We start from the raw sequence: 14,394 nt of genomic DNA, 5'->3' as shown, positions 1-14,394 counted from the left end.
AAGCCTGAAGCCATATCCTTTTTTAAAGGATATGGAAATAACCAATTAAATGGCTATGGGTCTTTTGTGATTTCTCAAGCCTTTTCTCTAACAGGAGCAACTGGATAGAAAATTAGGTCATCAATTTAGTACTTCAAATGGTGCTGGAAGAAAATAGTCTCATACCTTCATATGGAAGGCTCACTTGAAAATTACTACCAAGGAGTTTAAAGTAAGAATGGTCCTCAGATTGAGACCTGACACACCTGAATTTGACTCTCCCTCTCCTTTCCTTTACCCTTAACCAACCCTTGCCTGAAAGCTTTACAATAAGCTAAAGAACTAAGTTCTCTAAGACTAGAGAAATTAAGAAACAAACAAACAAAACCAAAAAAAACCCTTCTTTTCTTCATACTAAATATTGAGAAAGAGGTTTAATTCCATTATTACAGATTTTGAAAATGTGATTTGTCATTACACCAACAGACCATTGAGCCTGGACTCCTTGGGCAAGATGATTTCATCAATTAGGGCAGAGAAAGCATTGCATACCTGCTCAGCTCCACAGTACAGATCCATAGTTATTGAAGACTGTGGACCTAAAATTAATAAATATGAGTCTTTCAGAGAAGAGCACCTATAGGTTTTCAAGCTGATAAAACTCTAACACAGAGAAGATATGGAATCCATCTCTTCTGTCCCCGGTAATAAATTCTTTTTCCTTAGTTCCAGATGACAAAACTAGCCAATAAAATGGCTATTATTTACCGTGATCAATAATACTGATTGAACCAGGTTATGAGTTCTTAAAGGCCATTTTCCCACAGCTTCTAGCACAGATCTAAGTAGCCAGAAAGCACACTCTAAAGCAGTGGTTCTCAAGCCCTATAATAATAATGTGTCTTCATGAAGAGTCCATTAAGAGATCAGCACACATTGCCAGGATTCCCAGGCAACTTTTGAGAAAATTACCTTCTAACTGAGCTAGGGATAATTATTTTTCCTGGTCTTGCTAAATAAATCACTGTTCTTTATTTCCCTAGAATTTGCTATAACAAATTTTCTGATCATATAAAATAATATTTTACAGGGATGCTCTAGGTGGGAAGAAAAGAACAAGAATCACCCTCCCATATCTCTCCGTTAGTCATGCCATCCCTAATTTCATCTCCCTACTCTTTATACCCTCCCCCAACCCCAATTCATTGTCCTCTCATTGAAACCCACAGTGGTGACAAAATGATGGCAAAGAGAGATGAAAGAGAAGTGGGGAAAAGAAATTAGGAGAGGTAATCCTAGGAAATTTCATTCACAACTGGAGAGTGAATAATTTAACAAAAAAGTAAAACTAGAGGAATATATGCTTTTCACTACAGAAGATGTGGCTGTAGATATTCTTTCAAATTTAATTATTTTATTGAAAGTTTTATCCAGATTGTTTGCTACTGATTTTCAGCAGAACATTTGGAATTTAAAGAGTTTTGGGCAACCACTTCTACTTGACTTTCTCTTTTCCATTCAGCAGTCATAGTCTCTTGAAATCCCATTTTCTTAGGTCTTAATACCCAATGACTATTCACTTAATGCCAGCAACTGTCAAAAGCCGACCATCAGATTTGTTGTTTTAGTCTTATTAAGCTTTTAAGTAACATGAAGTTCATCTTAATTTCTAAAATATGTTGACTCATTAGCAAATCTGTAATCCAAAAGTGTAGTCACTTCTAGGATAATCACAACACTGGGTGATTATATTGGCATTATGTCTGAGTAAATCCTAGCATGTTATAAAGAAAAGATCTTTATAATTCTCCCAACATCCCTTGAATTTAAAAAAAAAGCTGGGACAGTAAGATGATCAGAGACTTCATGTTGTTATCTGATGAATCAGTGACAGATAGAAATAAAATGAAGGCCTTAATTTAGTTTGTCTCCCTTTCCACATTTTCATCAGTGTGGCTGTCACAATTCTGGCTCTGATTAAGTTCAGTATAATTTTGGTAAATGTGCATATATTATGCATAAATTATGGAATGTATTTTTATAGTTCATATTGTCCATGGCCATAGAGAGTTTACAAACAGGGTCAGATTCAACACCAGACTGAAAAAGAATACAAACTTAACTAGAAATATCTGAGTGAGGAGGGAGTGCTTAATAAATGTAAACAGTAACCATAAAAATTAATATAGATCTTTAGACTTAAGTCTCAAAGGCATAAGACTAATAAAAAAGAAACAAGACTGCAAAATTAAATCTCATCAATTAGTATTTGTTGAATCATTGCAAAGTATAGAATACTATAGTAGCAAAAAGAAAAAAATGTGCACTTTGGTGCTAATATCATAAGCATGTTTGTATGATAATAATGAATACTTCGTACAGAAGCATCTCAATGGTTCTACTGAGATTGTAAGTGGAAGCAGAGATGAATTTTTGAGACATATTTTTTACATTTTCTGAAAGATTGGATAATGCTGATTGTATCTTTATATATTATTGTGTCATCTGAATTTAGAAAGAGACTTTACCCTTTAAAGATTTGCCTTTTAATGATATATTTATTATAGGTGTACATATGTAGATAAAGATGTGTTTATATATATAAACCTTGGGAAAGTCACTGAAAATATACATGGATCTTTTTTGCTTTAGCTATCAAACTGTACCAGTGTTAGGATATTGTCTTCTAAATATATATATTAAACCTGTTCTACCAGGAATTGAAAAGGTGCAAAACAGCCTACTACATGTGTGAGGACTGAACCAAGAGAAACTTTTAGAAGTCAGCAGCTTTTATAATCTCATTTGGAGAAACTAAAACAAAATAATTATAAGATGAAGATTTCAAAGACTAAAAAACCTTCCTATGAAGCTCAAATTTTATGTGACTTTTTCCTAAAAAGTTCAAGTGGATATTGACTTTGCTTTGAATACTCATCATAACCCCAAGGAAGTCTGGATGGAAACAATGTGGTGGAATCTCGTGTCCCTCTAAGGATCAGGCACAAAGGAGTTCCCATTCTGTCTTTGCTTAGGCTCTGAGGGTGCTTCTGACATCTCTGTGACCTTGTTTACTCTAATACAAAGGCCACAGCCCCAATTCCATACAGAGTAGAGTTGTTTAGAACCATCAAATAACTACTTCATGAACTTGGCTCTACCAAGATCTGTAGAAAACTATCATAATTATGTGCCCGTTTTACAGTTCACCAATTTAGAAATATTCTGAGAAGGACTCCTCTGATGCAGAAACACAGGAGAATGTTAGCCTTTATTTTATCACAAATCTCTAGAGGATCTTTCAAATGTAAAAAAGCTTAGGCTTTAGGGAAGAAGAAAGGGATGTGGCTAGAAGAAGGTAATATCTTATAGACACTCTAATAGAAATAAGACAATGCCACTTTAAAACACAAGACAGTGTTATAGTAAATAAGAGTTTAAGAATAAAACTTCAGAATTTAGTGAGTCATAGCTTATGGAGAAGATGATAATGTAAGTCCTGCTTATAATACAGAAACCTTAATCAATTCTCCTCTAGCAAGAGAGCATCATTATTACTCCCATTTAAAATGGTGACATCAGACTGCCCAGTTCTTTTTGATAGAGGGCTACTGAAAATAATACTCACAACAGCTAAAATAATTGGCATTTATAAAATGGTTACTATGTGCCAGGTGATGTATTAAAGCCCTGCATGACTTATCATTTCTAATGCTCACAATAACTTAACGAATTAGGCAATACTAGAAATCAAGTTCAGAGATACTACTGATGTTCAAAAGATTCAGATTATTCACTAGATTAATGATAGCTCTTAGAATAATCCAAACTATTATAAAATCAAGTGTTGTAAAAGGCTGCCTGAATTCCTTGCCACCACGGTCTCTGTGGACTACAAAAACTTTACCTGATGGCATTTCAGGAGGGAAGGCATCCAGGAGTTTCGATAGCAGTTGTTGGAGTTCCTCTTCGTCTTGCTCATTCTTTTCCTCCTCAATGTAAACTGTCTCTTTCCTTTCAGCAAGTATCAGAGCAGCACTGCTCATTTTGGCAGGAACAATTTGGGGGTGGCACGGCCAAAATCCCGACTGAGAACTGGGGAGGGAACTAAGGATTGCCTTTGGTGTCTTTTGTGCTTGGCTCTGTGCCCTGGTGCTTTGCACTGATTTCAGCTGCAAAATGGCCTCTGGTGATCCTGAATTCGGTGAAGTATGCTCTGCGTTTGCTTGAAGTCGGTGACTTCTGTCAATTACAGTGGGATTAGGAAAGGATTCTGATTCCAAACCCTTCTCAGTGGCATTTTTGATCTGGGAAGACGCTCCTCCCCTCCAAAACTTTTCAGCTGAAGAATGGTCTTTCTTGGAAACCAAGTTTTGGCAGGAGGAAGATGAAGGACGGCGTGGCTGCAACGCTGCCTAGATAAAGAAAACTTCATTTATGAGGAAATTAATATTTATCTTACTTTTTTTCAAAAATGCATTAAATGTCAATATTCTAATAGCAAATTTTTATGCAAGACTTTTCTTCCTACTCTCTAAAAATACATTATTTTATGCTGTAATTCAATATCAACCTAAAATCCCCTACAAGAATTGGCACAGCTTAGGTTCTAATATACCACAAGGAATATTGAAAGGAATTTGGGAAAATTCTAGGTTCTAAGACCACCAGTTTCTAAAAAACATCATAACGAATTTGTGAAAATACCAGCATACATTGAAGTGATGTAAATTTTTATAACAAAGCATGATCATCATGCTTTGTTAGGTTGGTAAATTGTGAGGGGTTTCATGATAAGCCAAGGGTATAAACCGAGGGTGTGTGCTCCCTATAAACCACAGTTCACAAAACATGATCCATGGACCCACTGGGAGTCCCAGTGACTCTTGTAGGGGTCTTTGAGGTCAAAATTATTTTCATAATAACACCTAGATGTTATTTGCCTTTTCATTTGTTGATAGCTGTACTGATGAAACGAAAGCAGCAATAGATCACCCTGTTGGTGCCTTGGGTCAGGTCGGCGTCACCAAACAGGGCTAACAGTCGTATTTTTCAACATCGTGCACTCACAGTTAAAAAAAAAATCCAGTTCACTTAAGGGTATCCTTGATGGAGTAATAAACGTTCTTAATTTTACTAATGTTAACACACCTCTTTTAAAATATTGTAGGTGATAAATGAGAAGTATGCATAAAATATTTCTGACCCTTACTGAAATACAAAAGTTGCCTCAGTCATTGGTGTGAAGGATGCACTGACATGTTATTTGGACTTGGGTATTTGGCAGACATTTTCTTAAAAATGAATGAAGTAAGCAGAATACAGGTTACCAAGACCAGTTGGAGTGGGGGTGGTGAATGGGGAGTTTATGCTTAATTGGCACAGACTTTCTGTTTGGAGTGATGAAATAGTTTTGGGAATAGGCAGGGTGAGGGTAGCACAACATTGTGAATGTAATTAACAACACTGAATTACATATTTGAATGTTGTGAATAGGGGGAATTTTAGTTTGTTTTTATGTTACTAGAATAAAAAATTTTTAAACTAGGACTGTACAAGAGAAACAGTGAATCTTAATGTAAACTATAGATTGTAGTTAATAGTACAATTATAATCATATTCTTTCATCCATTGTAACAAAGATACCACACTAATGCCAAGTGTTAATAATAGGGTGTTATATAGTAACTCTGTATTTTCTGCATGATTTTACGGTAAACCTACAATTTCTTAATAAATAAAAAAATTTATTTTTAAAAAAACCACATGAAGGGATATTCATCCAGATAAACTTCAAGTGTAACCTTGAATCAAACAGAGCTAAAATGTAATTTATGTCTCCAAACACTGTTAATATGGGATCACTAGAAGAATTATTTAATATTTTTACTTATTTCTCTTTATTGGAAAATAAACAGCAAAATAAACTCTAGAAAAGTATTTATAAATATATTTATAAAAAATTGTCATAGAATTCATGTTCAGAAGAAATTACTTTCAGACAATTGTATAACTTTTGCACATTCTATTCTTGAATTAAAATAGAGTATAGAATTTTCAAAAAAAAATGGATGAAGAGGAACCATCACTACAAGGAAAATAATTAACAGTATTTGTTGCCAATTTAACAGTTAAGATTTTAAGCAAAAAAATAGAATTCTAGAAAACTTGTATCCATTATAAACTTGAGAGTTTTCTAATTCCTAAAGACTTTTTTGATGTGGTTAGTGATGACATTAATAATGTGATTTTTTATATATTGTAGAATAAGGTTGGTCAGTTTTAGGAAATTCAGCATAGCTCAGTGAACCACTATTTTTAAAATAATCAATGAATGATGATACAAAATCATGCATGGGTAGAAAATCCATTCAAGAGCACAATAGAACACTTGATTTTAATGAAAAAAAGTGTGAAATAAACATGGTTTCAGGGTCCACATTGCAACTCTCCTTTAAGAAACTACCATTTATCATGTTTTGGTGTGTATCAAGGAAGAATATCCCCAATTATCTGAAAAAGCTATTTAAATAGTACTCTCTTTCAACTGTAAATCAGTGTGAGGTTGGAATTTCTTCATGTACATCAACCAAAACAACATCTTGCAAAAGATTGAATGCAGAAGCAGATGTGAGAATCCAGCTGTTTTTTTAAAATCCAGACATTGAGGAGATGTGCAAAAAATGTAAAATGAGGTCACTCTTATCACCAAATTTGTTTTTTTGGAGGGGGTATTGTTACTGTTTTAAAAATAAATTATATATAAGTTTATCATTTTATTTTTTAAGTTAATCAATGCATTTTAAAACAATTTTGAATATGATAAATAACGATAGTTAGGACCCACAGAAAGAAAAGCTCTTGGAGGTCCTCAAAATTTTTAAGAATGTAAAGACCAAAAAGTTTAGAAACCAATGCTACAAATAACCCCTTTGCCCAAGGTCGATTGTTTCTAAATGGTACCTATACTGTTCTCTCCCAGCGACCCTACCTTCATGAAGGGGAAGGAAGGGGAAGATCATCAGGGAGAAGGAGACAAAGGAAAAATCTCATCAAATTGAGGAATGAAGCTTCAGACTGCACCCTCTCTGGGGCCAGAGGACTGAAGTTCCAGATAATCTCACACATTTTATACCTGCAGGTCTTGTCCCATCTGCTGTAGCTTGGTACGCAGATGATTTTGGTTGGTTGTAAGCTGGTGAATCTTTGTTTCAAATCTGCAATTTCTTTCTTCCTGGGAGGCATATATTGCTTGCATCTTGACTTTGCACTGGCTTAACTGTTTTTCAAAAAGCCTGTAAAGAGAACAAGTTTTGCATGAGTTGGAAGAGCAAGAGGCCAGAGCACTAACTAGAGCCTTAGCAGATGTTCTGCAGATCCTCCCTTTAGGAGCAGACTCTGGAGAAATCTGTGTCTCAAATATGATCTGACATTGACCAAAACCGTATTATACTGTTTGACTCTTCATCATGCACAACTGCTCCTCCTATCCAATATATAATATATACATAATCCCACTACAAATTTCACTGGCTTTAGAGATATTTTAGAAAGCTCATCTGGCCTGTTACGGATTACTTTTGATAGCATACCTTCAATGATTACTTAAATATGAATATTGACTTGATTCATTATTGCCTTGGCTAGTGACATCACATTTTGAATGACAATGTCATAGACTCAAAAAAGACCACAGGGAAGAAATTTATATGATTAAATGCATAAATTATAGGTCTGTTTTGGCTTCTCTTCCCAAATCTAGTTGTTCATTAATTTAAGAATGAACCAAGTCAGGGAAATTCTTTCAAGAGTTGAGATCACATCATATCTGTGCTCAAACCCTCTGGTGGCTCCCCTTTTCACTTGAGTGAACCAAATCCTTATACAGATTGACAAGATCCTACAAAAACGGCTGAGGCCCCCTTACCTCTCTGACTTCATCTCCTGCACTCTCCTCCTTCCTTACTTTCCTTCATCCACACACAGATCTTCACTATTCTTTGAACACACCAGGCATGTTCTCCCATCAGTCTTTGCACTTTCAGTTCCATCTACCTAGAACCTTTCATCCTTCCGTTCTTGCACGATTGCTACTTCACCTTTACAGCGAAGCCTTACCTGACTACCCACTTGAAATTGTAAACCACAATCCCAACCTCACCTTCAGTACCTCTTATCCCCTTTTCTATTTTATTTGTCTTCTAATTGCTACAGGGTTTGAAGAGTTCTTAGACTTTGGCTTTGCTTCAGTCCTCAAACTTTTGGACAGTCACACTATCTGGCATACTACATGTTTTACTTATTATTTTACTTATGTATAACTAGAATATAAATTGCACAGAGGCAAGATTGGATCCCCCCCTCACCCCTCACCTTTTGTTTGTATTCCCAGGTCCAGGCCTAGAACAATCTCTGGCATAGTTGACAGACAATCAAAACTGACTGGAATAAAGTAAGAGTTATATTCTTTGATCAGTGCTGTTAGCATATGAAGTGTATTTGTGGAAATCGACCCATGGCATTTATTCATGTTAGAACCTCTGAAATTCCTAATTGTGAAGAGCTCTGAAAAGACCTTGGAATTTAATTTGGACTCCCATCCAAGGCAGGAGCCCCCTAAAAGCCCTCAAACATTTGGACAGTCACACTTGGGTGAAACAGAAGTCTGATTCCAAAAATCTTTTTTTTTTTTTTTAATTTTTGAAGATACATAGATCATACAAAATGTTACATTAAAAAACATACCCCACTCCCCACACCCCACACTCCTCCCACATCAACAACTTCTTTCATTACATTTTGGAGCACTGCTACACAGCATGGATTATAGTTTACATTGTAGTTTATACTCTCTCCCAGTCTATTCAGTGGGTTATGGCAGGATATATAATATCCTGCATCTGTCCCTGCAATATCATTCAGGACAACTTCAAGTCCCAAAAATGTCCCCATATCATACCTCCTCTTCCCTCTTCTGCCCTCAGCAATTCCCATGGCCACTGTCTCCATATCAATGATGTAATTTCTTTCATTGCTAGAGTCACAATAATTCTATAGTAGAATACCAGTAAATCCATTCTAATCCATATTTTATTCCTCCATCCTGAGAACCCTGGGATGACAATGCCCACTCCACCTCTAAATTGTGACTCTAAAAGTCTTTATTGTAATTCCACATTAGAGTATGTCTTTATGATGGATTTTTCTGAGAGGAGCTAGCGCATGAGTTTTACACAACAGACGGCACAGAAACATTCTCAGAAGGCTTCTTTGGACAATACTCTCTGTACTGAAAGTTTTGTGCTTGTTGTAGCCACATTTTGTCCCCAATCCCATCCACTTCCTCCTTTCTGGCTCACCCACCATGCTTGGGCAACTAGAAGACATGTACGCCCATCCTGCCACGATCCAGGTGAGAAGAGGCAGAGCTCTATCAGAAGCACAGTTCTTTTCTTACTCTGTCTTTTTCTTTAAGGAGAAATTTTCATGAAGTGTTTCTGGTGGCCTCAGTTCACCAATATTTCCAGCAACCAAGAGCCCAGTACTTTCCAGACAAATACCAACTATTAACAGCTCAGATTATTTAAAAATAATTATTCTTAAATAATCTGAAATCTGCATTTCTACGCTTTTATCTTTTTATGTGTAGCTTTGCTTTATGGAGCTAAGCAGAGTGAATCCATCATCAATTGGGCCTTCAAATAGAGCACAAATACTCCCAAGCCAAGCTTCTTGTGTACAGAATGGTAAAACATTACCACTCCATGATTGGTACCTGGCAAGAGAAGCATAACCAATAGATAGCTAATGATTGAATGGCATTCCTTCCGTTAATGTAATCTGGGGCCGCACTGCTTTTTAAATCATCAGTGACACAATATTGGCTATTATTGAACTTGAACAGTTAACTCTATATATCTAAGGTCTTTCCCACATTATTTATTGTGAAATGGTCTCTCCTTTAACCCCTTACATTTTGCTTTTTAATTAATTGCCCCACTGTTCCATCCAATCAAAATCTGAGTGATCCATGATTCTGTCATTCAATTTATTACCTATTCTTCCCAGTGCTGTGTCACGCACGTATTTGAGAAAAACACACCCTCTGCAGTTTTACCCAAATCAGTGATAAAAATGATGGCGCAGATGGGAGCAAGGGTGAAACCCCCAGTTTGAGTTCATTATTAATCAGCCTTACCCTTTGGTACACTTGATGGGAATGAATACTTTATTAGGATACCAATGTCGTACATAGTGGGTATGGATTATTTAAGAAGGAATAATTAAGTTTAAAACATTGTTTAAATAGTTACTTTAAGAATTAAGTTTCAAAGAATTGGGCTGCAAATTTCCTTTTTTTAGATCTCTATGTTGTAAGTTTCAAAATTACCTTTTTATTGCTATATACTTTCTTTAATTTTCTTTCTAAATTTGTTCCTTGTTTTTCTGATATTATGAAAAAGGTTAAAATTGCTTTTGACATTTGCATTATTTTTATACTTTAAAATTATTAACTCCTTTTCATGAATGCTTGTGGTATTTCCAGATATATTATTTACTAAAGAATTGAAAAATCTCCCTATTTTTCATATATTTATATTGTGAAGCAATCTCATCAGATACACATGGAATCATTAATTTATTTAGTACCTACTAGATACCAAGCAGTGTGCCTGAAAACAAATGTTCCCCTTAGAAAAACTGAGGGGTCAGGAATTCTGTCTTCATAGGATTGACAAGAGGAGAAGGAACTCTAGGAATGACTAGTTACCTAATACACAATAAAGGTGATAATTTCCAATCAATCTAATAAATCTGGAAGGACGTTAGATGCATGTTAGAGAAAGCATACTAATTTATTTAAAGGGAGGTACAACAAACAACACAAGAATCAATGCTTCACTGAAAGTGTGTAACCAACTTCCAAGGAATATGATCAGACTACCTCAAGTTAAATCTTAATATAAGCCAGTGGCTTTTGTTAGGCTTAACTACTTGAAGAGGGTCAAAGCTCCCATTTGACCTTCACATAGGGATCATACGAATTCTCTGCTTAAGGAACTTCTCCTAATTATAAAAAAAGAGCATGGTAAAAATCTTTGTTGAAAATGGTCCAATAGAAGCATTGGGAAGTGCTATTGATTCGTCTTTATCATCAGTATTTGTACATCTGCGTATGGTTCCTACCTTCTTTCCTTATGGAGAGCAGTAATGGATTCGTGGGTCCTCCACAGTTCCTTCCTAATGCTGACCATGGTCTAAAGAAGCAAAAATCAGAGAAAATAAGTTGTGCTTTGAATTTAACCCAGTTTCCTAAAAATTCATCATAAGAACATATTTTAAAGAATGATAATTTTCAAAAGTTTGTTTCAAAAAAGTGACTGGTGTTTGGGTTACTATGTCCATGTACAATTATGCAGATGTTCCTATGTTCAGAGTCCAGTGACACGATTAATTGTGCACACAGTTCAAAGAGATTCAAAGATTATGATTGTTTGAAGCTGGCTGGACTTTTAAGAAAATTATTCTTAAATTAATCCATTCCTGTGGGTATAAAACTATTGTAGGGGGACTTGTGATTAGATTCAGTTAAGGGTCTTTTGATTAGACTACTCTAGTAAGACATAGGTCTTGGTGGGTCTTAATCCTCTTCCTGGAGTTCTTTATAAACAGGATGAATACGGAGAGAGACAGAAAAAAAATGCCACAGAGCAAGGAACTAAAATCAACAGAATTGGGGGAAGAAGAAGCCAGAAGCTGAAGCAACAAAACCTGGAAAAAAGGGAGAGACCAGTGTGCCTCTATGTGTCCATTTCAGGGGAGAAAGCATCACCCAGTGAAGCCTTGATTTGGACATTTTTACAGCCCTAGAACTGAAAGCTTGCAAGCCAATAAACTCCCATGTAAAAGCCAATCCATTTCTAGTATATTGCTTTCTCAGCTTTTAGCAAACTAAAACATCAGTTTTAAAGCAAAAAACAAGTTTTACATTTTTAAAATCAGTTACAATAATCTTTAGCCTGAACTAGGTTCCTGCCCGGAACATCTCCTTTCCACCATCGTCTATAAAAAGCAGTTGGGTCACTGTCCCTTGGCTCAGGAAGTCTTTGACTTCTTCCTCCCATCTTCCACTTAAACTTGTTTTTCCATGGCATCCTCCTTGGATGTGCTCTTTGAATCATCACTTCTCTTTGAATTCACCAGTCTGTTTAAATTACTAACAGTAGGCCAGACTCTCTTTGGGGTTTCTCTCATACTCTTGGTTCTCTGAACTGCAACTCAGAGGCAAGTCATGACTTGACCCAGCCTGGCCCAGGCTTCTGGGACTCCACATCCAGCTCACCGTGTAAAGTTGTTTACACCAGGGTTATCTTATGGTACATACTCTTCTGCAATTTCCGGTTAGCACATATAACCCACCACATTCTTTCTAACTGCTGGCTGCTATATCCATAGAATAGATTCCCCGGTTTAGTTAATCATTCTCAATTGAAGGACATTAGATGGGTTCAATTTTTTAAAAATTATAAGCAGTGCTGCAACAAACAAAGCTGTACATGCCTCCTTCTACACATGTGCAGGGTTCTCTGGTTCCAGTTTGATACTATTTATTCATTTGCCTTCTTTGGCACATGTGTATGCACACACAACAGACACACACGCAAATACATATATACACAAACACACAAAAAATGCATGTTTGGAAATGTACAGAGAAAGGTCTGAAAGATGATATAACCTAAACAGATTATCTCTGGGAAAATAGAGACCAAACCTCACCTGGGAACTATGGTTGAAAAGGTCTTATCTTTACCTATAATATTTTAACTTTTCATAAAGCAAACCAATCATGTCTTATTTTATAATTAAAAATGTTTATTTTAAAAAGCAAAACAAAAAGGTACTATACTTAGGATAGGATGTGGAAACTTTTATAATGAAAAAAGGAGGTAAGAGGAAAGAAAAAGAAAAAGTTAAATAAAAGAGGTAAACCAAAACGGAAAACCCTCTTTTAAATTTCTTCCTGCAGAACAAATAAATACTACAGTGGGGGAGAGAAAAAAAGCCTGTATTATGGGAATGTCTTTTCGTCTTCTTTTATTTGAAGCAGGAAATTGAGCAGCAATTTGTTTCTCCTCACACTTGTAAGGCCAGCTGTCTGCGGTGTACTCCTGCAAGAGGCATCTGAGGAGCATCCTCCAGTGGCTCCAGGCTGCATGAGATGATGGTTCAGGGTCACCCAGGCCGGAAAGAACATGATGCAGTCACAGCTAGACAGGCCACTTGTTAGTGGGCGGATACAAGGCTTCCGCTCCACTCACATTTCTGCCCAGGACAATTGCAATATAGGAGCTCTAATTTCTCTTTGATGATTGAAAAGTATTATAGATGAGGGTATTTTGAAGAATTTTCTTAAGATCAGACTGTTCTGATTATGATAATTGAGGGAAGCCTGCAAGTAGAGTGATACATCTGAGGGCAAGTAAAAAAATGATTTTAAAAAGGATAAAGTATTTGCAGAATACTCACATTAAAAAATATCAAGATAGCATTTCAAATCTCTTTTATGAAGAAATGTCACTGGGATTCTTTTTGTAAGTTCCCTTCCTCTTATTTTTCTTTCATTTCCCTCTGTCATTGTTTTCCTTTTAAAATTCCTGAACATTTTCCTTAGGATGGATGTATTGTTTTCCCTGTTTCCCCCACTTTTAAAATAACCTCAAGTCCTATGATACTGAATTGGCAAATGAAGTAAATGCTTATGAGTAGAAAAAATTTTGTTCTTTTTCCTTTTCTCACTTTTCCAAATATTCTATAATTGCACTTTAATGATTGGAGATAAAAGGTTATTTTAAAAATATGTTCCTAGATTTCAATCTGACCACATTAAGATCTTGAAAATATTCCCCAAACTAAGGAATGGTTCACGGAACTTCACTACAATATTACAAAATGGTCCAGATTAATTATGCATTAATGAGAGTTCTTTCCCTTTCAGACAGACTCACCTGATGATGTGGGCTGCTGTCATCAGTTTGTTGAGACTGAGATATTCTTTGAGGTCTTTGTTTGGAGGTCTCTGTGACTGTTTTTTTCACTGCAACAGTTGGACTTACATATGTTGGTACTTTTGAGCTCTTGTACTGAATGGAGAGCCTGTTTTAGAGTTTCATAAGAGGTTAAGCAATTTTTAATTATCAGATATGAAACTGAGGGAAGTTTTTTTAGAAAATGTTAAAACAGATGTTGAAGTTGATATCCAAACAAGCAACAAAGCAGCCCATATTTTCTTCTGTACTTTTCTCTGAAGAGACTCCTTGATAGAGCCAATTAGCCAATAATAGGAATGAAAATCCTATTTTCCTTTCTTTTTGACAATCTGAAAATGAGAATACAAAGAAATCCCCCCAGGTC

The 14,394-nt window shown here is 35.8% G+C and overlaps 1 protein-coding gene across 1 annotated transcript in view; it reads right to left on the bottom strand.

Moving 5' to 3' along the window:
• Nucleotides 1-417: 417 nt before the first annotated feature.
• DYTN (dystrotelin) overlaps nucleotides 418-14,394 on the bottom strand; it is a 51,695-nt gene continuing 37,718 nt past the window's right edge. The window contains exons 11-15 of the mRNA XM_071216001.1: nucleotides 13,989-14,136; nucleotides 11,167-11,237; nucleotides 7,115-7,274; nucleotides 3,887-4,394; nucleotides 418-578 (exon numbers count right to left, since the gene is read on the bottom strand). Of these exons, the coding sequence (XP_071072102.1) occupies nucleotides 454-578; nucleotides 3,887-4,394; nucleotides 7,115-7,274; nucleotides 11,167-11,237; nucleotides 13,989-14,136 (1,012 nt within the window). The 3' untranslated portion in view covers nucleotides 418-453. The remainder of the gene's footprint in view (nucleotides 579-3,886; nucleotides 4,395-7,114; nucleotides 7,275-11,166; nucleotides 11,238-13,988; nucleotides 14,137-14,394) is intronic.

This window comes from Dasypus novemcinctus, chromosome 7 (genome assembly GCF_030445035.2).
Source record: "Dasypus novemcinctus isolate mDasNov1 chromosome 7, mDasNov1.1.hap2, whole genome shotgun sequence".
NCBI classification, from domain to species: domain Eukaryota; kingdom Metazoa; phylum Chordata; class Mammalia; order Cingulata; family Dasypodidae; genus Dasypus; species Dasypus novemcinctus.
Note: the sequence above shows the minus strand (reverse complement) of the source record. Positions and strands in the feature narration are given on the sequence as shown.